The 25738-nt window shown below is 29.7% G+C and overlaps 3 protein-coding genes and 1 long non-coding RNA gene across 5 annotated transcripts in view; 3 read left to right on the forward strand and 1 right to left on the reverse strand.

The window, feature by feature from the left end:
* LOC145181238 (CD151 antigen-like) overlaps positions 1-1601 on the forward strand; it is an 8426-nt gene extending 6825 nt beyond the window's left edge. Inside the window, exons 5-7 of the mRNA XM_090101193.1 lie at positions 574-717; positions 950-1033; positions 1122-1601. Coding sequence (XP_089957319.1) covers positions 574-717; positions 950-1033; positions 1122-1175 — 282 coding nt within the window. The 3' untranslated portion in view covers positions 1176-1601. The remainder of the gene's footprint in view (positions 1-573; positions 718-949; positions 1034-1121) is intronic.
* A 3595-nt stretch (positions 1602-5196) lies between these two features.
* On the reverse strand, positions 5197-7349 carry LOC149883206 (uncharacterized). The gene is made up of 2 exons (XR_016456426.1): positions 6143-7349; positions 5197-6048 (listed from the first exon to the last, which is right to left on the reverse strand). It is a non-coding gene; the product is annotated as an uncharacterized LOC149883206 (long non-coding RNA).
* Positions 7350-7386: 37 nt separating this feature from the next.
* LOC145181192 (uncharacterized) lies at positions 7387-13774 on the forward strand. The gene is made up of 9 exons (XM_090101090.1): positions 7387-7585; positions 7832-8543; positions 9352-10359; positions 10564-10617; positions 10748-10885; positions 11025-11429; positions 11601-11841; positions 11990-12171; positions 13502-13774. The coding sequence occupies exons 2-9, from the start codon at positions 7836-7838 to the stop codon at positions 13658-13660; spliced, it is 2895 nt and encodes a 964-aa protein (XP_089957216.1). The 5' UTR covers positions 7387-7585; positions 7832-7835; the 3' UTR covers positions 13661-13774.
* A 2113-nt stretch (positions 13775-15887) lies between these two features.
* Positions 15888-18735, forward strand: LOC145182103 (uncharacterized). Of its 2 annotated transcripts, none has more exons than XM_090101174.1 (4): positions 15888-16478; positions 17033-17331; positions 17457-17590; positions 17874-18735. In XM_090101174.1, the coding sequence occupies exons 1-4, from the start codon at positions 16066-16068 to the stop codon at positions 18219-18221; spliced, it is 1194 nt and encodes a 397-aa protein (XP_089957300.1). In that variant the 5' UTR covers positions 15888-16065; the 3' UTR covers positions 18222-18735. The 2 variants fall into 2 exon arrangements, with proteins under 2 accessions (XP_089957300.1, XP_089957301.1); XM_090101175.1 differs by having other exon boundaries at positions 17880-18402.
* Positions 18736-25738: the final 7003 nt, after the last annotated feature.

A 25738-nucleotide genomic window follows, 5' to 3' on the forward strand; every position in this document is an offset into this window, starting at 1 on the left:
TGAGTTTACGTACCATGACCATCCATTAATTATGGAGTGTTTATTATTATTTATTATGCATCCATTAATTATACAGTGTTATTCTTGTTTTAGGAAGAAAAAAAACACTTACTTCAAATAATTTTCATTTAGTAATGTCCAGAATTTTTTAGTTCTACTAAAATTTTATAAGCTCCAAAATTTACTTATACAATCCACACTTTAGTTATGCAAGTTATACTTTGAGAAGTCCAGAACTCATAAGTAATTGCTATAAGTTTACAACTAGTTTCTCTAAATTTATCACTAATTGTAAAAAAAAGTTTAACCTGTAGTTTTTGTTGTTTCTGCATTCAAGGTGTGAGTGTCATCTGTAATCAGTGCAAGGAGTAAAATTGATATACTTAAATTTCATTTGGAATAATGTTTAATATATATGTGATGCTATGCAAATCTTTTTTTCATTAATAATTTATAAATCGAGTGTAAATTAAATATTTTAAGAAAAAACTTCATTTTCTTATGCTTTATACATTTCAAATATTTCCAGTTAAAAAATTTTTTTTTTGTAAATAATAAAATTATTTGTTACAGCTTAAGTGCTGTGGTGCAACTGGTCCTAATGATTATGTTGGTTGGGTTGAAAAACAGAAAAGTAACAAAGAGGTCCCTGAGTTTTGCTGCAGTGACCCATCAAAGTGCACTAACCAAATTGATAAAAGTATTCAGTATAAAACGGTGATTTTTCTTTTTTTTTCTTTTTTTTTTTTCAAACATATTTTTTAATGCATATGTATAATATATTCAATAAAATTAATTGAGAACATATATTATATAAATTGTGAAACTGTTTTGTTAGAAATTTGGTAATGAATACCAAACTCGATGAGTTTCACAAAAAATTTTTTCCTAATTTAAAAAAGGTTCATTAAAGTTATAGTTGCTTTTTTTTTTTTGTGTTAAATCTTAGGGTTGCATTGACGCGCTTACAAAGTTCATAAAAGATAACATGATCATTTTAGGCGGGATAGGTGTAGGACTTGCTTGTGTTCAGGTTTGTTTGCTTTTTTTCATTTTGTTTTAACTTAATAAGGTTCCTTAAACTTGATTTGTTAATTTATATATATATATATTTTTTATAGCTTCTTGGCATGTGCTTTTCTTGTTGTCTGTTTTTCTCCATTGATGAATATTAAGTTAAGAATGAAGCACCACCGTCGTTTTTAATAACGACCACTAAAGTCTGTGTAAATATAAGTTTATTGAAAAAAAAAAAAATTGTACAAAGCTTGGCCAAGTTTAACGAATGTCTGTAAATAACGTTATTAAGCATAGAAAGATATTTTCTATCTTTTTTTACAAGATGTTGAATTTAAAAGATTTCAGATTATTATTAAGAACATTTATAAAACTTAGTCATTTTTTACTCATATTTATATTATTTGCTCGTTATTTGGCGTTTATTTTGAACTGTATTCGCTATTTATTTACTTTTTTTTTAATTTGTTGACATTTTTATCTTTCTAAATGATTTGAAAGCAATATTTAAATTTATTTGTATTTTGCGCGAACACGACGCGTATTGTGTTTGTTTTAATTTTTGAAGAGTTACTCATATTTCAGTTGTTTTTCTTTTTTAAACTGCTCAGATTTGATCATGTCGTGATACCGATTTACCAGCTTTGATAAACGGATTTTTTCAATAGCTACGTTTTCCCATCTATTTGCCCCATATAAACTTTTATATGGGGCAAATAGGATGGGAATTTTTCATTCTTATTGTGGTAGGATCATCAAGTAAAGAATTCTCTCAACCCCTGATTACTTCTCAGCCCCTGACTACTTCTTTGCCTGCGCAAGAGTCATAACTCTATTTGCTTCAATAGACTAGATTAAATTACTGAGAAATGAAATTTTACACTTTTTGCATTTGGGTTTTCTCAATTTGCTTTTCTTACTCTATTATTTCACCTAACTTTAATAGTTTCGATGATTGATTCTGTGGATTATTATGTAATTTGTAATTAGTTATACTAAACGAACTTGAAATCAATTTATACAAAGTTTGTTTCATCATATGTAACTAGAGTTGTATAAATTGGTTTCAAATATTTGACTGAATAATTTATGATTTGTTCATTAAAAACACAAGTAATTTTTAAGAGCGATTTTTTGAACAAAAATGTGGTTAAAAAGACAAATTTATACTCAAAAATGCATCTTTTATAAGAAATTCATATTTTTTATGGCTTTCATATATAAAAAAAAAAAAATTTCAAGAAATTCAAATAAAAAGTTAAAAAAATTACGAGAAGTTACGAAATTCAAATTTAAAAAGTGATGATAGCTAGATCTCATATCTTCAATAATTTTGTTATATCCTTTGAAAAATTTTCTATAAGTAAATTGAAAAATAAAAAAATCTTAAAAGTTAAAACTAGTGTCAGTAGTGCTTGAGGTCAAAGAATCTGAAAAAAAAGCAACAACTTACAAGTACACTATTTTTTTTAAAATTAATAGTATTAGTGCTATATACAAAAGCAAGGTTTATAAGGAAACATTTTAAAATTTATTAAAAGGAAATAATTCGATTATTTGTTAACATTTCGCGAGGTCAGAATTATTTTGTTCTATGTCCCATTTTAAAAGTTGGGAGAAAATGAGTAATCAATATTAGTTGGTAAAAGTTTCTTTTAAAATACGCTTTATTTTATAATTTTTTTTCTATATAATTTGCTTAAACATAAATTATTTAAAGCTATAATTTTAAATAATTTTTACTTTTATTATTTTTTAAAAATTAAAGCTAAAATTTTAAATAATTTTTACTTTTAGAAGAAATCAAAAACTTTCTCCCAACGTTTAAACTTGGAGATAGAACACCATACTTCTAACCTTGCGATTTGTTAAAAGGTTTAATGGTCATCAAATAGAGTTCTATATACCTCTAGAGGTATTTTGGAGCGAAATTAGTTATTCTAGTCGTTTTGTTTTAAAATAAAATCTAAAGGTCTTTTTTTGCCTCATCATAAGTCTCAATCACCTGATTTTACTAAATTTGTGATCAGTCACGTGCTATGGGCCGTCACCATATTTATGTAAAATTAACTGTAGTACCAGTGGCGCATAGTGGTCACCTTAACCTAAAATCGTGCAAAAATAAAAAAAAACTAGTAAAAAAATTAAATTTGTTAAATAATCAACAAATTATGTAAATAGAAGTATTTTAAAATATATTTTCACATAAATTAACCCAAAATAATAATTTTCTAAAAATAGCTGAGTGAAAATTTTGAAAAAGCGAACTTTGTTTAAAAAAGAGCAATTCTGAAGTTCACTCCCTTAACTCATACTTAGATTTGACAAAGGATGACCTGCTATGATTTCTAGAGTTTTTAAGGATTCGGAGACATTTAGAAAATTAATAGTAAAGATTTTTCAGAATTTTTTATCAGAATTTCAAACAAATACTTATTTTAGATATTAAAAAACTGAATTTTAAAATGCAAAATAAAGGCGAAATAAATGATGCAATCGTTTCCATGTACGTTTTTATAACGCGTTCCACATGAAGGTATTTATGTATTCATATCTACGTAATTATCACTCCCAACAGAATCCAATACGTGTTTATTGTCTCCAATTCTCAAAAGCAACTATATTATTCATTATTACAAGTAAAAATGTAATCTCAGTCAGCAATTGCAATTAACAGGTAAAACTTTTTCATGACTGGAGAGCCATATGAAAGAAGTTTTCAACTGCGCTATTCAAAGGCAAATAATAGTTTGTCAAATTTGTTTAGCACATTTGAAGTTCAAGTGCTTTTAATATCTTAATTTGTAATACATTTAAACCACATTATTTGTTATATATTTAATCTACTTTGAGTATAAAAACATAGCTTACCTTCCAATCTTTTTTTATTATTATTTTTTCGCATTTTTTGGAGTAGTGAGACAAAGGCCCAGTATTTGAAATGGACTGTTAATAACAAAACTGAAAAGCTTTTACACTCCATTTTTTATATAAAACGTTTTAGAAGTGCAAACTATGAAACGCTTTAATATCAACCTTGTTTTCTCAGATTTTACTCGCTCATTACATTGGCAAATTGCCCAGATATGCTACAAAGTTGCTTTTTTTTTTTATTCACTTGTATTTTTTAAAATAGAAACTGCAGCAACAAATAATTTTAAGAATTTTTATTCAATTTTATGCGGAGAACGTTACTTGGGATGAGAGGACATCAACTTAAAAAAACGGTGCCAAAGATGATTTGGGGAAAATCAGAATAACTTTTATTTCCTTGAATGATATTGCGAACTTTATAGAAAATTTTTGAAAAATATTGCTGCCGCACCCTGTATTATAATTAATTTGTAAATTGTAATTTTCTTTTATTATACATATATTTTTTTATTATATTTCAGTTAAAATTGTTACTGAAAAGTCGTAGAGCCGTAAATTTGTATGCTTTGTTGATTTCCTTTTAATGTAAATATAATGTAAATATAAATTTATGAATTTTCTGTTAAAAGGAAAAACATTTAAGAATTTTTTTTGTTTTGTTTTTTTTAACATTATGAAATAGAAATTTTCGCTCTATTATACGTTGGGATGGCAATCCCGGGATCCCGCATAAATTGTTGATACAGTAATCCTGGGATTTTTCACAAAAATTTCCTGGGATTTCGGGAATGTAGTAAAAAAAAGTAAAGATAAATAGAGATTAAGTATATTTTTAAAATTAAGTATAGTTTTAATTACAAAAAAATTACAGTAATAAAACATTTTAACAAAGAAAAATTGAAAGTTAAATTCTTATAACAATAACAACAAAAATTAGATAGAACCCTATAATTCTAATGCGACGAAATGTACGCGTGATTCTCATAAATTCTTCAACTACGGTTTAAAAATACAGAAGGTTTATTTGAAATGCCTTTATTTGAAAGTGTTGCCTCAAGAGGTAATCGTCAGGGGTGGGAGTTATGGTTAGTTTTAGTCTAACTAAAATTAGCCCACTAACTTTTTAGTCTAACTATAATTAGTCGACTAAATCAAGATTTAGTGCTAAAAAAAACTGAGTAACCTATACCATGAAGTTATATGAACATAATATGAATTATGACAAATCAATTTAAAGATATTCATCAAAATTTATTGTTTTTAAGAAATACCTAATACAATTTGTGACAATTAGGTAATAAAATATTTTTTTTGTACCTAGTATTGCCCCAAATTTACTTTTATTGAATGAAATAAAAATTGGTTTGTTAGCAGAACTAAACCGAAAACATAATTAGTTATTAGCATTTTGATAATAATTTTTAAAAGAAAAACAAAATTGAGAGTTGAACAAGATATATGTTCAATTACACAATTTAGAAATAATAAAAAAACATTAATTGCCTAACTGTTACAATCTTATTGTTGTCACTGTAAATATCCGCGTTTTTATGAGTGTAGAACAAAATAAATTACGTATTATTACCTCAAAAAATCATTGCAGGTTTTATATAAAGGAAATCCAAAAATGCTTCTGCACATAACACACCTTTCAAAAACATGGCACCTTTTTTTTTATATAAATTGGTTTCACATGTTTTTTTTTAATTTATAATTCACTTTAATTAGAAATTGAAAAGATCCAGATCTGAACCGCTTTTCATTGAAATTTAAAACAAGTACTTAATAGTAACGGGGGATTGATTAGATAAGTTTTATTACAAAATTCCAAGTGTATATGTCGCAAACCTTTCTCCAAAAACCTGAAAAACTCTGAAAATCGAACCTTGAAATAAATGCCCTGTAGATAAAAATTGTAACTTACAGCAATTTGTAATTAAAAACATGGCGCTTAAACCACTTCACAACTAACTCATAACGAGATTTTAAAAAAGTATTTTTTGGTTGACAGTAACAATATATTTTTCAGAAATTAAAAAGTTAGTCGACTAAATTCAGTTAGACTACAAAGTTAATTGACTAATATTAGTTACACTAAAATGTCAGTCGACTAATTTTAGTTAGGCTAAATTCTTAGTCGACTAATTTATAGTTAGACTAAAAAGTTAGTCGAATAAATTTAGTTAGGCTAAAAAGTTAGTCGACTAAATTTAGTTACGCTAAAATGTCAGTCGACTATTTTTGGTTAGACTAAAAAGTTAGCCGACTAAATTTAGTTTGACTGAAATGTTAGTCGACTAAATTTAGTTAGACTAAGAAGTTAGTCGACTAAATTTAGTTACAGTTTTTTTTAGTTAAGTTAGTTACAATTTTTAGTTTTGGTCACAACACTATTATTTTTTCTAATGAAGGATTAACAAATTGCGAACTTGGTAGAAAATATGGAGTGTCTCATACATAGTCGGTAGGGTTCTACAAAGTTTTGTAGAGACCAATAATCACGCAGCGACAACTTGGCCAAGGCAGACCACGAGCTACCAATTCCGTGGAGGACCGATTTTTAATGCTTCGAACAATGAGAGAATGGTTCACTACTGCACGAAGTCTCCAAATACAACTTGCTGAGGTTCATGGAACTGCTGTTAGTCAAGATATCATAAGAAGAAGACTTTGACCTTTAAATTTACGACTTCGGTCAGCAGCTACTGGTCTCAGATTGTCTGTAGACCACCAAAGAAACAGACTGGTTTTTGCAAGGAGGCAAATGAATTAGGAAATACATGATTGGGGACAGATCTTCTTTACAGATGAGTAAAGGTTTTGCTTTGGAAGTTCTGATTGCCGCCCAAGAGTGTACAGAAGACCAAATGAAAGATATTTTGCTTGTAACATTTGAGAAATCTCTTTATATGGAGACGACTCATTGATGGTATGGACGGAATATCTTTAACAGCTCGCACAGAGCTTTTAATTATTGATGGTGGACGTCTGACTTCTCAACGATACATAGCAGACATTTTAGACTCTTTTGTGATACCTTTTGCACCGTACATTGGAGATGGATATTAACGACAATTGAAATAAATCGAATTGTATAAGTGGTGCATTAATTTTGCAGTTAAGTGTATATAAAGTTAATAAAACATGTATCAGAATTGCATATTAACTGTACACTTAATTTCTGTAAACAAATTCTAAAATTACGAGCAAGCACTATTTAGAAATTAGAATATTTACTTCTTACTAGTGATCGTAAACAAAACTAATGTTGTTAACAAGATATTTTAAACCATAAATATATTTTATCGACAGTAAATATGTGATTGCAACCAGGATGAACAAAATTATCAGATTTAAAAAGTGTAAAGTACTTCCTTTCTCATTTACCATTTTGTTTCATGTGATTTAGTTTGCAACAAATATTACAGAAGATTGCACCGAAACTTATTGGAGTTTCTGAATAAATAGGACTAAGTTCTAGTCAAAAGACGCCTACAAAAATCATGCCGAGTAAGTGGCGCACCAAGCTCGTGCTGCAAGCTGAAATATGTGAAAGTTTTTTCTTATTTAAAAGATTAAAAACTGTGGAATTTGTGTGGAATTAGTGCAATTATTATGTTCTCCAAATATTCAGCAAAATTTGAACGCTTTCAACTTGCTTTTGTATTGAATTGAAACTTTGACAAATACATGGGTACAGTGTTTCGTTTTAATATTTGCTGTTAGTGTATACACATATATGTATAAGAATATGGTTGTAGCTGCTTTTTTAAAATTAATTTTTGTTGCGCATTGAATTTGTATTTTCATACATTTCGATTTTTTGTTTTCAAAAAAGATTTTTTGATAAAATTAGGTTTTCATAAGACTTCACTTTTGTTAATCATCTTATCCTTCGGTTAACCAAATTTTTTCCCTAAGTAGATTTTTTATTGGATAGGATTATGGCAAATTCAGAGCGTCCAAGTTTCCGTCAGCGTCACAAACTGCACAAGATTTTTGAGCTTGATGACGATTTTGAAAAAGCGTCGAGTGTTACTAGTCATTCAGATTTGAGACCCTTGGGAAGTAACGTACCAGCACGAAGCAAGTTACTTAAAGATGAACTGTACCACATGATAATGAGGGAAAGAGAAAGTTTAGAAGAAGAATACTCGCTGAAAGTGAGCAGTCTTTTGCAAGGGTTTAAAAATAAGAAACTTGAATGGGAAGAAATGGTGAAACTCGAAAGAGAAGACTTAGAAAATCAGTTTGAAAGAGAGCGATCAGACATGAACGCTGCATTTGCGCAAGAGATCGCCAAGCTAGCTCGAATTTCAGAAGAGGAAAAAGCCAACATGAACAAGCAGTTTGAAGAAAGGTTAAGATCTCGCGAACAGGATTTTGAAAAAGACAAAGCCACTTTGAAACAAAACATTTTAAACGAAAACGAGAAAATCAAATCACAAATATTAAGCGAATATGAAGAGAGACTAAAAAAAGAGCAAAACAGAAACAACGAACAACATCAGCAAGAAATAAAAAACTTGGAAAAAAAATTTGAGTCTTCAAAAGCAGAAATAGAAGCGTCCTACAAAAGACAAATAGAGATGGTAGAAACAAAGTATGAGAAAGTTTGTTTCGAAATGGAGAGGAAACACGCTGAAGAAAAGGTAGTTTTGATATATCAAATTTTATTGTAGTTTACCTCTTCCGTAGCAAATCCAATCCTGGAATTGGACTCTAAACGTCACTTCAATATAAATAATTACATCGTAATTACATCGTAAGTATTAAAGCAGGCTGTAGACGATTTGTTTGTAAGTCATTATTTAGAACCTACGTAAAAGTTTAAAAAGTGTAAATGGATTTTATCATTTTTTCTTCTTTAATAAAAATTTATTTCACGATTTTGGCATGACAAATTTTTTGTAAAATTCTTTTCAAAAAAAATGAAATGACAAAAAAGTGTGAAAAATTGTTTTAAAAAAGTATAGTTTTTTACAGTGTTTTTATAAAGTGCACCTGACTCGAATTTTGTAAAACTTATGTAGATTCTCACGTTGGGTAGTCGGTTATATCACCTCGGTTAAGGTTTATAAGTATCTATTTTGATATTAAATAACTATGAATTCAGGATATTGCTTTCAAAGTAAAACTAGAACTTAAATAGGGTATCAAATACCCTTCCAGTTTTCAATAGCAATTTTCTCGTAGACAAACATTTGCAGTCTGAGTATTGTCGTAACGGTGTAAACAGTTATACTGGAGGAGCTCCAATCTCGGGCTCCGATTCCTGAATAAGAGTCTCACATGCTTAAAGCCTTGTTATAAAAAATTCAAAATGGTAAAATGAGAAAGCTCCGATTGCCACTTCGGTTGTAACTTTGAAATGTGTTGTGGGTGGACTTTTTCTTAAGCTGAAAACCGTCACCTTGAAATTCATATCTTAAATAACCTCTCTATTTTTTCAAAATGCAGGTTACTTTGGAGAGGGAATTTCAGCGCCGTCTTGAAATTGCAGAAATGTCTTTACGCAAAGAAACACACAACCGGGAAGAGACTGAGCGTATAGCAACTCTGGAAAGGAATAACACTCAGGCTATTATAAACATGTTGAAAGAGGAAATTGAAAAGTTCAAAGAAGAAATTGATCGCCTTAAAAAACAGCCAGCCCCATGTCCAGAGGTAAAAATTGTTGAAAAAGAAGTACCAATCAACAACCCAGTATTATCTTTTAAGAGTCGAATGGATTTGCCACCGAATCTTAGAGATGACTTTGATTTTATATTGAATGAATACAAAGAAAGTTTAAAAGACAAGTTCAAAAACGATAGTGCGGCCATGGAAGAAAAAATAGAAACTGAAAAAGCAAAGTTAAAAGAAAAACTTTCTAAACAAAAAGAGGAGTTAGAAAAACGTCTCCTTGAAGAAAAGCTTCGAATGGAGAAGGATTTCAATCGAAGTCGGGATGATATTGAAAAAGAAATTGAGAGAAGGTTAAGAACTAAACAGCTTCAAGAATCTCTTATTGATCAACAAAAACGGTTTGATGAATCAAACAGAAAGATGGTCGAAGAAGAGCGTTTGAGACTTGAAAAAAGTTATGAAAGCGATAACAAGAAAAATTTTGTGATGGTTCAAGAATTAACTCAAGAAAATGAGGGTTTAAAATTGAAAGTCAAAGTTTTGGAAGAAAACAATCAAATTTTAAAGAATCTTAAAGAAGAAGGACAACAAGAAGTTGAGAGGCTGCGGAATGCCGTCCAAGAGCTAAAAATAATAGTCGAAGCTAGAAAAATTAGCGACAGAACTCAAGGGTCACCAGATTATTCATCTTTAATAATGTCATTAATGCAGCAACAGCAGCAACAACAACAACAACAAATAAAAACTCCAGACAACAACTTTTCGAAAAAAGAAGAAGAAATTAAAGTTGAAAGAAAGAAGCTGGAGAAATTAAAATTAGATCTTCAACAGCAAGAAAAGGTAATTTATGTTAAAAAATTCGAAATTATTGATATGCATTATAATTAATGATTTATTTTTTATATAATTTAATTATTTATTACATAAGTTTATAATTTTACTTGATACTTTTAAGTCCAGGAAGTAAAAATTATTATTTATTTTTTAAAAAAAAGTTATTTCGACTTCCCCCTGATTTGTAATTATACTAAAATTTTTCATCAGGATATCAGGGATCGCAAAAATATCGAAGATGCAGCAAAAATGGCGTTGGACAAGGTGGTAATCTTATAGAATAGTTTTTTCGTGTTTTTTGTTTTGTTTTTTCACTTCTTAGTAAAAAGGTTTTATAATTTTTAATATAATTCAGTCGCAGGTTTTTAGTTTTGGTTTTCGAAATATAATTTAGTCGCAGGAAAAGTACGAAAGCTTGTTGAATGAGAAGAATCGTTTAGAAAAATCTCTAAAATCTCTTGAAGGAAAAGTGCTAAGCATGCAAGAAGAATTTACAAAAATGAAAAATTCTCATCCTCAGCAAAATGCTAAGGTGAAGATTTATTTCTATATTAAATATGTAAGCTTAAATATGCTCAATGAACTTATATTTAATTTTACATATTTACCGTTTTAACTTGTTTCATTTTGATTGTTTTTTAAACGAAAGCTAAAATTTACTTGTGTTTTAGTCCGTTTATCATGGAGTTCTTGAAAACTCAGACACACAATTTACTTTTATTCCTATCCAGTCTCCAGTTCCAGCAGTGAATTCTCCTCATACTCCGCTTCAGCTGTTCCTTCCAAACCAACCTGTCTTTAAACCTGCTGATCAAGCTGAGCGTATTTCAGAGTTGAACACAATTAAAGAACGCTTGACAACCCAAATTGAAAACCTAAAAACTGAGCTGAAGGACTGTAAGTACAACAACTCCCTCTTAGAGAAAGAAGTAAGAGACTTCGAAAGACAAGTTGAAAGACTGGAAAATGCGCTCGTTAGAGAGAAAGAGTTGTCCTCGGGGTTAAAAGAATCGCTTGTCGAAGAAAAAAACAAACTTGCACATTTTAAAGAAGAGAAAGAAAGAGAAATACAAAACGTATTTAAAAATCTATTTTTTAGCAGTTCATTTCTCGTCTTAAAAAAATGTTTACATTTGAATGATCATTGATTACTTAATGAATAATTATTAATGGTCATTTATTAGGTATTAATGGAAAACGCTAACATTTTTAAACTCACCTGTTAACAAAATACACGAAATTTTTAGCTGATGAAAGCAAAACGCAATGTAGAAGAAGTCAAGTTACAATTGGAACTTGAAGTCCAAGAACTAAAAGCAAAGCTACAGCACGCTAGTCAAACGCTGACTGCAGTACGAAAACAGGCGTCGGATGACTTTAACTCTTCCTACATATTCCCTCGTGACCGAGATGATCGGGACGAAGTAGTAGGGATAACTAAGTCACCCGGGTTTTCTCAAGCAGTTGCTTCTATGCTTGCTAGCTCAGGTACTGGTAAAGAATTGTGTAATTTGCTCTTACTTTTATTGCTCAAGTTTTTGTTTGAATCCCGTTTTTGCTAACTTATTTAGAAATAAGCTAATTTTACTTATAAAGTTTTCTTAAGTGCTATAAAACGACTTCTTGTGCAAAATAGAAAAACGAAAAGTCAATCTCGATGCTAAACATCCTGGTGATAGCAAATTTGTATATGTAAACTCTGCGTCGGAAGACATTGAGAGAGTTAAAAGACTGGAAAATGATAAAAAAAAATTGGAAGTGGAACTCGAAACAGTGAAAGAAAGTCTTAACAACTACACAAGCAAATTAGAGAACCAGGTACTCATGTTAATAGTACAAATATTCAAAACATATAATTCATTAATTGAAAAATCGTCTAAAAATGACCTATTAATGACCTATAAATAACACAAAAGTAGTTGTCAGCATTTGAAATGGTGGAACGGCGGGAAATAAGAATAAAATACCTTTCATGGTAAAAATTTTTAGAAAACAGACTTCCTAACTTTTGATTTTCCACAACAAGAGACAAAAGTTTAACTATTTGATATTAAAAGAGTATACCCTAAAAATAGATTTTCATGTAATTTGTTTACAGTCCCCTTCTTGTCACCAAGGAAGGGGACTGTAAACAAACTACATGTAAAACTATTTTTAGGATGTTATTGTTTAGGATTTTTTTAGGGCACCATAAATTATAACATTATTATAAGCAGAAAATGTAGTCATTTTCTATTGAAATTTAGTTCACGGGACACTTAGTCGGTTCTTATGAAATTTTGGTTCGTAAGGTTCGTAAACTTTTTAAGTTTTAAAAACCTCGGGAAAATATAGACCTGGGAAAAACCCAATTTTTTTTCAAATAAAAAACTAAAACAGATATTAATCAATAATTATTACTATCATCTACCATAATTTTTATAATTATCAACTATAATTATCTATGATACCTTATCAATTGGTACTTTGTAATTTGCAAACTAAAAATCCCACGTATATATATATATATATATTTTTTTTTTGCAAAAAATAAATCTTAACATCCAAAGTCAATAAATCACTTCATCTCTTTTAATAGTAAAGCTTTCAACAGGCGACTGGTAAAGCTTTCAACAGGCGACTGGTAAAGCTTTCAACAGGCGACTGGTAAAGCTAGTTGGGCCCGTTTAATGTTACGTTTCCCTCAAACATTTAACTATGTACATCTTTTACTATATGTATATTTATTTATATACTATATGTATTTTACTATATGTATATTTATTTTAGAAAGAATTAACAAAACTCGTTCTACACAACTTTAAAAACAAAGCGAACTTCAATTTCTCTATCGTCTCTTCATTTTATTTTTGCGCACGTTTTTCATTCGAATGCATTTATGTAATTCGTATCTTGCATTTACGTATTCTTATATTCGTACGTATTTACTTGTATGATGCAATTAGACTTTTAACCGAAATCCAGTTGCATCATTATAAATCAACGAAAAAATTTTACGTTAAGAAAAATTGTTCTTTATTTTGTAATTTTTTTGGAAAGTTTCAAAGTTTGTTTATCAATTTAAAATGTAAATTTTAAAAATTAAAACGTAAATTTTGTTAGAATAATTAAAAACACAATATAGAAAAATTATTTTTTACCATAACAGTTGCGGAAGTTAGAACTAAAGGTGGAACAACAGAGCGACGCTTCAGCGAAACGCCTAATCAACAAACCCGAGGAAAGCAATAATCAAGACAACAGTTTACGCAACCAAAAAGTACATTTGCAAAAACTCATAGGAAGGTTGTCTGCTTTGAAGCAGTGAAGCGGAGATTTTAGATTTTATATAATATTTTATGTAATTATATGTAAATAGCAGAGTGTATATATATAAAAAAAAAATTACATTATTAACAATTGTAAATATTATACAGTTAGTTAATATACTGTTGTATATTTATTTTAAAAATCTCGTAGATTAAAGAAGTAATTTTATTATTAGAATTTGTAGCAAATGAAGATCATCACTTTTTTTCTATTACTATCAACCGCTTTAATAGCCATGTCACAATACTATAAATATATATATATAAGCAATAATCACAAATAAATAGTGACATATATGGCTGAAAATTTTTTTTTGTAGATAAGTGCTTCTACAATATGAAAAAGATCTTAGAAAAATGATAATTCATCACAGATAATCTACAGCATATTTGTAAAAATAGAGTCAGCTTAAATTATATCAAGTGTCTTGGAAGAGAGGGGGGGGGGGGTCGATGCAATAAACAAAGATTTTTTTTAAGCTGAAATTTCACAAGGACAAACAGCCCATCAGTAAGCTCAGAAACTACTTCATCATCATCTTCAATTTTCTCAGCATCTTCATTATAAATATCATCACTAAAATCCCTTTCCAATCTTGGTAGTGTAGCAACTTCTTGAAACTGTAAAGTCAAAAACAAAACGTTTTTCTTGTCATAAGCTGCAACTCGATGCCTTCAAAAAATATTCATAAACTAGCTGCTCATTGTCTTCTGAAACACATGTTAGATTTCATAATTTGCTTAAAATCTTATACTTTATAATGGCAATTTTTGAATATAAATATATAATTGTTACGTTTTAATTTTTGTTTGCGTCATACATCCTATGTATGCAGTGTCACATATGTAACAAGAAATTTTATTGCAGCAGCTTGAAGTTTTTTTTTCAATAACTATTTTTTTTCCTACTTTCATAAGTTTAATCAGCACTTGTCTTTAAGCAGCTTTTGTCTTTTAGCACTTTAGCATTTTGTCAGCTTTTTGTCTTTAGCAATTTAGCATTCAGTCTTATTAATGTATCGAACCTTAGCCCTCTTTTTTATTGTGAACAAAAAAATTATATGATCATATAAACGTAAACTGTATGCTTGCGTATCTAAAATTCCTAAAATCATAATTCTAATTCCAAGAAAAACGACTAGAAAATTAATCATTATTTGAATGAATATAAATAAAATTGATAATTTAAAAATACTATTAAAGTTGTTAAATGTACTATATAGCAATTAGTACACAGTCTCTCAGTAATCGACTGTGTGCACCAATGATATATTAAGAATAACTAGATGTCTAACTGCCGTAAATCGGTATAAGAAAAAGTGAAGCAAAAATCGGCCATTATGGAGGGCAAAATCTTTACGCTATTTATCAAAACAAAACAAATACGAAGCTTTTGATTTGTTAAATTTGCCCCCCCCCCCCATAATGGCCGATTTTTGCTTCAAAAAATACGCGGAAATTAGACATCTAGTTATTTTTAATATATCATTGGTGTGCACCGGTTAATGTGAAACTGTTTACACCTTGAGCCGATTTGCCAAATTTGATTTAATACATTTGTTAAATTTGTCAAATTTGACGAATATATTAAATCGAATATAATTGTATAACATATTTTACTTAATATGTGATTAAAGTGTTGACATTTCGCGAGGTTACGTTTAAAACGGGAGATTAAACAAAATAATTCTAGCCTTACAACTTGTTAATCAGAGAATGAAATTTAGGTGCTGAATTATATTTTTGAAAAATTAAATAACTCGTTAAATCAAATATTTTGCTGTGTAAAAGCAACTTTAACCAAGAACGTATAAATTCAAGCCGCGTGAGAATTTTTTCTAACTTTGTATTTTTAACTTTGTTGGTGATTCGTTGCATCTAATTTGATAATCATTTAGTCAATTTACGATTCAAAATATTTATCGATAGCGTGGCAATATTTTTGTAAAGAAAATCCGGCGAATCTGCTACTTGCAAAAAGTGCAGTATAAAGATAATGTGTAAATGATTTTCTACTAGTGAGCATTTTTCAACAACATGCAACGTTTTTCTTCAAATTATATTTGGTTTAGCTGCGTAAACCAAATAAAATTTGAAGAAAAATGATGGTAAAAATGATTAAAAATTCATTTGGGATCATCAGTTTTCCTTTCGACTCAGAGCCTCCAATACGTAAGGCCAGGCCAGGCCGGGCCTGCCCTAAGAATGCTTTACTATAATTTTTTTAAAATGAATTTGCCTAGCAATAAGGGTCGTTCCGGGAGTTGATTTTACGCAAAAAAAAGTAAATAAAGTTAACTTTTTATAAGACAATTTAAACGATAAACCCGTCTAATGAGATTTTCAGTTCAACTTAAAATTATAGTAAACAATCTTAATGCACTACAGTTGCATTTAATATGAAATGGATTACATTTACTCAAAATGTGATGTTAATACTGGTACTAACAATTACGAAAGTGTGTTTAAAGAAGTAATTTTACCTCTATCATCTGAAGAAAATGATTTAAAGTGGAAAAAGGACCATTCTCTGTTTTTGGGCCACTCTAATGATGTAGAAGAAGTTTTAAAATCATTCAACCTACTAAAAACGTTGCTCAATATTCCTACTAATATAGAATTGCTTCAAAAAATGATAGAAATAACAAAAGATGCATTAGATCTATCTCATGCCTTAAACATTAAAGGCACAGAAGAGAATGATAGACTTTGTAATCAAATATATATACCTGTAGCAGAAGCAAATATTCCAGATCTTCAGTCACATAAAAAATTCCAAAACAAACAAAACAGTGTGCAAAAAAGTTACATAGTTGAGTAAGTAATTCCCTGAATAATTTTTGTAAAGTGGTTTATTTGGGTTTTATGTACCAAATCAAATTAGTTAACAGTATTAACATTCATGTTAATAAAGCAGACCAAACTTAGTATTTAAAAATGATGTTAATGATGTCTGTTAGTCAGAAACTATAGACCTGCTGCCAATCAAAATCAAAATTAAAAAAAAGATCTTTGTATGTAGAGATTAGGCATTTGAAAGTGTATCTATCTATCTATCAGTCAGTTATTTTTGATGATATTTTTTATTTGTATACATGCATCCTAGCCTAACTTTAATCAATTCAAATAATTCAATCAAGTTAAACTGTTTTTAGTTTATAAGATACACTGTTGGAAATGTTTTCCATTTTTGATTACTCTAATTAAGTTTGGGTAAATTTGTTATTAACTATAATTATAACCTAAAGGTAATCAATTAGAAAAATTATTTGCTTACTTCATCATTTTCTATATTCTTTTCCTTAAAAATACTTTTCACAATTCTTTTATTTAGATTATAAAAATAACTAGTCACTTTCATGTTTGTTCAGGCAGCTATCTGCTCAAGATGAAGAGCAAGATCAAAAGCTTAAAACAGTTTTAGAATGTACTACTGTAACAATAAAAACAGTTGAATTAGCAAAAAATTATCTTGCGCATCTGAAAAAAGATGATCTTTATCTCTCAGGTTTTGTGGCATATGCTCCGAAGTTGGATGAGTTTTTGAAATTGTTTTACTCAATTAGTGGGTCATCATATTCAGTGCGTAGGTCAAAGTCAAAAATTAAAAATGATCCTGAACCTGAAGAAAAGCCATTGCGAAAATACAAACCAGGTTATTTAGGAAAAGGTAAAAAGTTAAAAAAGTTTCAGGGTTTCTGCTTACTTTAATGAACAAGAACAAAATTTAAAGAAGAAAATGAAACTGAATTTCATTTTAAGAAATATTTAAAAAATAATTTTCTGTTACTTTAGGTCAAATAAAGTGGGAGAAAAATATTGGTATACCATCTATTCCATATACAGGTGTTCCATTTACAACTGAAGGTTCTATTACATACCAATGTGTGTATGGCCCTAAGCGCACAAAAAACTGCATTGAACACACTGTATGAATAATTACAGGATTTAAAAAATCTTTTTATTTTAAATTTTTTATTACTTAACTATTGGTTTTTTTATTCTTAAAATCATTTATTTTCCACTTGATCAATTTTCCTCTTCTTCGATAACTTCCTTTAAATAATTTGAGTTTCTTTTTCTTTTCTTTTTTTTTTTTTATTGCATTACATTTCTTTTTTTTAATTTTTTTTTTCTACTGCTTCTTGTTGTGCAAAATTTGTTCTTAATATTTATTTTAGTGTAAAATAATGTAAGCATGGTTGATTTTAGTTACAGGATGAAAATTTAAAGAATCGTAAGCGCCCACGCTTGTCAAAAAAGAAAGATTGTCCTGCTCAAATCCATATTCGAACTGTTCATCGATTCCCATCTTATAATTGTAATTCAAATTTGCATGATAATACTCATACAACTGCTGGTTCTATCAGCTATGCTAACAAGTGTCAAAAAGCTATGATATTGTGTAAACTAAGGGAGGACATTTTAAATCATAATGTTGTTGGTGAGCAAGGTTTCTGGATAAGGGTTCCTCTTCCTGAGCTGCATAAAAATCATCCTTTAGCACTTTTGGATCAATCAGAATCTGGTGACGATGAGTTGTTGGAGTCTGTGCCTTAAAATACTTTGGAAACTCAATTGTTCATATCAATTCAAATTTTTTTGAAATTGTTTGGTTCCTCAAAAACATTTAAAATGTGCAAATGGAAAGCAAATCTTCTCTTAAAAAAGTTTGCACAAAGTAATATGAAACCAACTTTTTTCAGTAAAATATCGGATAATACATCATCTCATAACTAAAGTAAGTGTCTTGCTTTTAGATATTTGTAAAAAATTTCCCAGAATTCAGTCACTTCATTTAATCATATGAAACTTACGCGGAGTCTCGACTTTCTCATGTTTTCAAATGGAAAAAATTCTCCAAGTGATTATACTTAGATAAGTTCTAGCGATAATGAATTAGCCGAGAATAATTGAGCAACTTGGATGGTGTTTATGAAGGCTAGTTATGAGCTTGTGAATAGGAAAAAGATCTGCAACAGCAGAAAGAAATTGCCGTTTTTTTTTTGTTTTTTTTTTGTATTTAATCTCAGCTTCATATGCTTCGTTAAACGTTAATACAAAATATTTATGTTGTCGTGTGTTGTTAATGCCCTTTCTTTCTGGAGAACCTGCTCCCCAAGCATTTCGTTAAGCGGTATGCCCCCTGTTAAGCCAAATATGACAATTAAGCATGACGTAATCAAACTAATTTTTTTCTTAAAGATTTTAAAAGGTAATTCCAAACTATAAGCAACTGTCCATAATGACGGTAACTGAAAAAAAAAACAACCTTTTTTTAGCAATTGGTAACTTAACTGTTAAATATACCTAAGTAAGACTTAAACACCAGACTCTTGAAAGTGATCTCTACAACTTAAACTAAAGCTTTTTTTTTTTTTCCTCAATTGCCCAAATTATTTGGTTGAAAATTTCTAAATAAAGGACAAGAATGTTTTTTCGAGTTATAAGTTTAAGCTCAAACTTTTTTAGCTTAAGCTGCAAATGTTCATAAGAACAGACCATGAACATTTCAGCTCTCTACCATCTATGTTTTAAGAGGTGTCATTCACTAAAAGTGGTTCATTGATAAAAACTGGTTCGTCTAGAAAAACACTCATTTTGAGTAAAAGAACTGAAAAGTCCAAAATTGTGCGTAAAATCACTTTAATTTGAAGCACGCAAAACACTGAAATACATATAAAGAAAAAGTTATATAAAGGATCCAGACGCATAAGCGGTCTCTTCTTTTTGTATGTTATTGATATCAGATAACGTTTTTTTCCCGCAGATTATCTTTGTACAGTACTTAATAATGTCAGTACTCTTATACTGCGCCTTGTTGATAGTGGTGTATCCTTTCGTTTTACATGAGGGTGGCGATGTGAGGATGGCGATGGTTTGTCTTAACGATGCTTTGTTCGTTTAATGTTTTGGTTTTTTTAGGGGTTTGGGTATATATAGTTAATTTATCTGGGTTTCCTTCAGTGTGTGTAGGTGTATGTGTCTCATCAGATGGTTTGTGTTGTGATTAAAATTTGTTGGCCTCTAACACTTTAGATTTACGTAAAAGTTTTAAATCGAAAAAAATATACAAAACAATACTTGCTATTGGTCTTTCTCGTCTTTACCGTAATAAATACTTGATATATTTAATAATGTTTAATTTGAATATATTATTTAAATTTCTTACCAATAAATACAATTAAAGTTTTATTATTATTATTATTATTATTAATATTACGTAATATGCAATTAAACGTCTTTCAGGAAATAATCTCTCTTACCACCTTTGAAACTCATGGCTAAAATGTCTACTGATATTAGAATTATTCTCAACTTAAAAATCTTTTCTTCTTTCTTCTTATTCTCTTTCTTTCTCCTCTCTCTTCTTTTTCTCCCCTTTCGCTTCTTAACCCGTTGTTTTTCTATGAAAACCTGAAGACGTTTCTTAAATCAGGAATTTTGTTCCCAAGTTCGTTTAATACTTTTATTTCAGCCTCTGAGTCATGCTTCTATGAAACAGGTTTTTGCAAGACATCTTTTGATTTGCGTTTGATTCTGGCCTTGACTTGTTAGTAAAATCATAAAATAGTTACAGAATTGTTGCGAACTTTAACAATTGATTTATCTTCATTTTTATCAGTGTATATACGATAGAGTTTCTATTCATCATTGTTAAAACAATTTAAAATTTTAGAAGATATTTTTTTTCATCTAAACGTTCATGTGTGTCCACTTGCTATTTCGTCTGTCTCGCACTTTTCATCGTTTGCATACAGTTTTCGTTTCTATCGTTTCGTTTTCTTTCGTTTTCCTTTCTCACAATTGACAAAGGAATCTTTTTTCCAAAACCCGATTTGTACGCTATTGAATATGAGCTCGGTCTCAAATTATAAGGAGCTGTCTCCATCACCATGGAACCATTTTATTTGAGATGGTGCTTTGTTATTGGTTGCTCAAGCACGATCCAAAAAAGACTTTCAAGAATCATTTTTAACTTGATCAGTTCCTTCAGTTCTTTTATAGATCTTTTATGAACTACATGTTTTAGATATCTATCATCTGCGCAATAAAAATTTTGGACGGAATAAAAAATCAAATTATTTTTAACAAAAAGTGAACTTTGTTTAACGAGATTTTGGTTAATGAAAAGAAATTAAATTTAAAAAAAATCATTTGACACCAGATCTTCTTATGACATTGATTATTTTGAGCTCTTTTACTCTGTTCTTATTGATTTTTTTTGACTGAATGATGTTTTTTGCACTCCAGCTGTCTTTGCATACATTTCCTTTTAGCATTGACCAAAAATCATCGGTTGGATATGCTTATGGTAAGTTAGAAAGGATTATCCTTATTTTGAACAAGTGGTATTTTTTGTTTCCAAAGCCAATCTTTGACAATTTTTGAATAGTGGACAAGAAGTATAACACTTTTTTAAAAAAGGAGAGATCAAAGTTTGATAATTGATAAAGATTGTCTTTGAAATTTAAAAAAAAAAATTATACATAGATTTACATCAATCCCATTCTTTTGACACTATGGGAATGTTAAAGAAATGAATTATAACCACATTTACACAAAACAATTATAGAAAAAGCTAATCCTTATTTTTTGGCAAATTTTTTCCGTCAGAGACAATTTCCCATTTCGATACTAGATAATTTACCGATGACTGCAGCTAAAATAGAGACGTTAAAAAAGCTTACATCAGTCTTAATATTTTTCAACAGTCTTAGCGATAGCTTCCGTGTATTCAATCCCCTCAACATTTTTCTTTGAAGCACTTGGTACAGAGACTGAGCAAGAAGTATAGGGGTTTTTCTGAGAAGGAGAACCGGAATGAAGAATAACATGTTGTTGTTCAGAGAAACCCTTTGTGATGGTTTCATTTGTTTTTTGTATGCATATCCCATAGAATCCTCTTTCACGAGAATATAAACCTTATTTAGTTTACTTTTGTCTCTTTCCAATAATAAAATAGCTTCTTTATGATATCTTCAAAATATTTTTACAATCTGAAATCTTAAGCAGTCGGCTGAACAAAGTGGTATTTTCTTTTTTAACAAGTTGTAAAGTAAATGTGGTTAATTATCCCCGTAAAAAGTCACCAATTAAACGCAAGATTGAAACAAAAGTCACCAATTAAACGCAAGATTGAAACAAAAGTCACCAATTAAACGCAAGATTGAAACAAAAGAACTTCTTTTATATTGTTATAAACACATGATGAACAAAACTCTCCTTTTGAAAGAAACGCAATTAGATATGGATTTCGAACAGTCCAAATTCGGAATGTAGGGTAAGGTTGCCAATATTGTACCCCCTAACACAAAACTAAAAAATGTAGGTAATCTACTGAGTGAAAACATGGATTTTCAATTGGATTTCATAATTTAGGGATTGTTTGTTATAAAGACGTTAAAAAAGCTCAAAATTTAAAAAGTGTTAAGTCTCGAAGAATCAAATGAAAAAAATAGCGCTAAGAGTACAATAAGGAAACTAGATCCTTAATTGTACCATTGTAATCCAATATTGTACCACTTTCTTGATTTCAATTACTTTACAGCTTTGCAAATATTTTATGATTTTAGATTTAAGGGACTTAAAGAACTGATTAAAAGGAATGGTTTTTATAAAATCAACCATTGGAAATACTCTGATATAACATAACATAACACTAACTCCCCATAATATAATGAAATAAAGTTTTTTATTTAATAAACTCTATGCAACTTGAATTTTTTTCTTCTGGAAAATGCCGAAAACAGGTATCACCACATATGGCACAATTTTTATTTAAATTGTATGTTTACCAAAGGGTTAGCTAAGATTAGAATAGAGGAGGAAGGTAGGTATTAAAGATAGTTATACTAAATAATGTAAAACAATATATACTATATCTGTTTTAAAAACAACCACACTAAATATTGTAAAATAAAATACATAAAAACATTATTTTTGACAAAAGTTTCAGATATATTGTGTCTGTTTTTGATTAACACCTGCACAGCCAACATGACACCAGCCTTGACATATTGGTAAAACTGAACTAGAGAGTGCATCATTTTAAGGACTGCTTGTCAATACAAGAGTATTACTGAAATTTTTCTTTTTTTGTTTCAGTGGTGAAGTTCGTATTGTAAGTATGAATATTTTTCTAATTGGAATCTCAAAAGGAATTTGTTAAACTTTACACGCGTTTTTTAGCGGTCAGAATGGTTGCGTCGGTACAATTTAGGACATGCCTTGAGGTACAATTTACGCAACTAATCTGAGATACAGTTAAGTAAAAAATTTGACAACTAAAAATAAAATATTTTAAATTCCAGGTATTTATTTTGAATTTAGATAAATTATGCTTTAACATAAATACACTGAACAAATCATATCTTCTGCTTTTTTTAGTGAAATACGCTTAGCCATAAAAACCTAAAATAAGAAATCTCCAATAACAAACCAACAAGAGCTTACTCTGGCCTTAATACAGTTGGATGACAAAAAAAAAACAGTTGACTACTTAATTTCATTCAGCAAAGATAAAAATTAAGTTAAAAAATTTCTTGTGGGTTGTAAAAATAACGAGTTATGTTAAAAGTACAATATAGGCATCGGTACAATATTGGCAACCTTACCCTACGTTAAATTTAAAGTTTGTGACGCTAAAATTTTTTAAAATAAATTAAAAATAGTTTTTTAAGTTATTGGGAGTCATCCCCCTATTGCAGACTTTCCATTCTTTCCATTTCATTCATTTTCATCCCATTAGAGCTTGTTCTCTTTAAGTATAACAGTAACTTCAATTACAAACTCTTTTTAACAAATTTAATCAACTGTTGGATTATACGGTTATGGTGCAGGATCCACGGGTGGTGCCCTAATGATAATGAGGTTAATTTTTAAAATGAAAGAGTAAATAGAGGTTCTGAACCATCTTCCCTTGTTTAAGGGGGTGTTCATGTGTCAAGTGTTCATGTTCTTAGCAATTTTTGAATGTTATCCGCTTTCTTAAAACTATAAAAAGGTTATAGAGGATATCCGGGCTGAAACCTAGGATCTTTACCAGAAAATTCTCATTATCAGCGGAATGACATGTGGGTTGCAGCATCGTTCCCGATTTCTTCATGATGTTTGAGGAAACAAAAGAATAATTCATTACATAAAACATCCACAAACATCATCCATGTGGGTTCAACTAAGATTAGATGCATCAAACTGAGACTTTACCAAGTTATTAGTGAATAATATTTGTATTACGTTCCCAGATAAAGAGATAAAAACAAATCTCATATGTCCGAAAATTTTACCGTAAATTTGATTGATCCAATATTTTTGCTTTTTTTTATTAGCATTATGGTCTTTTACCGGTAGCAAAATAAGCTTAAGGCCAGGTGCAGGAGTTTCATTAAATTTTTTAAATATGAAGTATGTCCAAAAATTCACTAAAAATACAGGGTGCGGCAGCGATTCGCGAACTAAATTTTGGCTAGGTTTCGTGATGTAAATAAAATACTTCTGCAATTTGTTTTTGTTGATTAATGTTCAATGACCGTCTGAGATTTTAATAAAATTGTGAATAAAAAACATTTTAGTTAAAAGTTTTTCAATGGAAGCTTAAAGAACCGAAGTTTTAAATTTGATTCACACAGGTTTGCCTGCACGTGAAGTGATTCGTGTTTCTGGAGAATTTAAAACTACATTTTACAAAGTGAAAAAAAGTGACAGTGTCGAGAGAGCCAAAACTCTCTCCATTGAACAAAAAAGTTGATAAAAAGTTCACAAAAAAGCTTAAAAAGCATGTTGAAAAGAACCCTACTATATCCATCAGAAAGACAGCAAAGTTGTTCAATGTTGGTGAGAGGACAGTCAGAAAAACTCTAAAAACACTTGGAAAGGTCATTGTGGTCTGACCTTCATGTCAACTTTTGACAGAAAGACTAAAAACTTTACGATTGAAGGGATAAAAGAAGCTTATGAATCAGCTAAAAAGCCATGCTTCGTCAACAGTTAAAGTTTTCTCAGATGAAAAACTTTTTAGTGTTGACTGTGTGATAAATAGGCGTATTGACAGTTAATTGTGCAGAAGAGTGACAAAGCACCACTTGTGTGTCACACCAAGCACCCTCAGTCTGGGAATCATCGCTTCTAATGAAGAGAAATGTCCACCAATCTACGTCAAAGAGAGAGAAAAAGTTACCTCTGATGTCTATATTAGCTTACTAAAATTCTATGTGGTGCCATGGCTGAAGAACACATTCCCAGAAAACAATTACATCTTTCAACAGGACAATGCACCTTATCATGGGTCCAGAAAAACTTAACAATATCTTCTGGGCAATATGGCTAATTGCTGGCCCAAACACTTTTGGCCACCATCCAGCCCTGGCCTAAATTCCCTTGACTATAGTAAGTGGAATGTAGTTGAGAGTAAGGGTTGAAAAAAGGCTCACTCAAGTGTCAAGTCACTAAAGCCATCAATTATCTGTGCTAGGAAATCAATGCCAAGGGACTGTATAATAAGCACCTGCCAGTCCTTCGTCCTAGGCCTTAGGCAGTGATAAAAAAAAAAGCCTAATTGAATGTTAAGGGTGGGAAAAGTATTTATCTTCAACTTTTCTTCTATTAATATTCCATGAATATAGCTTTTTAGTGCTTTAAAAATTCATTTTGAAAAATGTTCTAAAACGTTCGCGAATCGCTCTTGCACCCTGTGTAGGGGAGATAACTAAAGCGATCAGCTAGGGAAAAGGAATGTGGCCTCCTTTATGGTTGTTTCAAGAGTAAAACCAAAAGTTAAGTGAGCACTTTTTAAATGAAAAATTGATAATTCGAAAATAGCATAAAAGTGGAAGCTAAGAGCAACAGTAAACGAGTTGTCATTTAAAGGTAATTATAGTAAATTTAAATTTTAAAGGTAATTAAGTGTAATTATTATTTAAAGGTAATAATTGTTTTTACAATAAATAGGCGTTAAGAATAGCACTGTTAAGAGCCATCTACAACAATATTTGATGGTTTTTGACAGCGCATGATTTTAAACTCTCATATTTTCCACGTAATTTACTTCAACTTCCTGCGCTATATAAAATCTTAAT

Source organism: Hydra viridissima, unplaced genomic scaffold (genome assembly GCF_058129835.1).
Source record: "Hydra viridissima isolate aposymbiotic clone 2 unplaced genomic scaffold, HvirCarnegie_v1 scaffold_10, whole genome shotgun sequence".
Classification (NCBI taxonomy): Eukaryota; Metazoa; Cnidaria; class Hydrozoa; order Anthoathecata; family Hydridae; genus Hydra; species Hydra viridissima.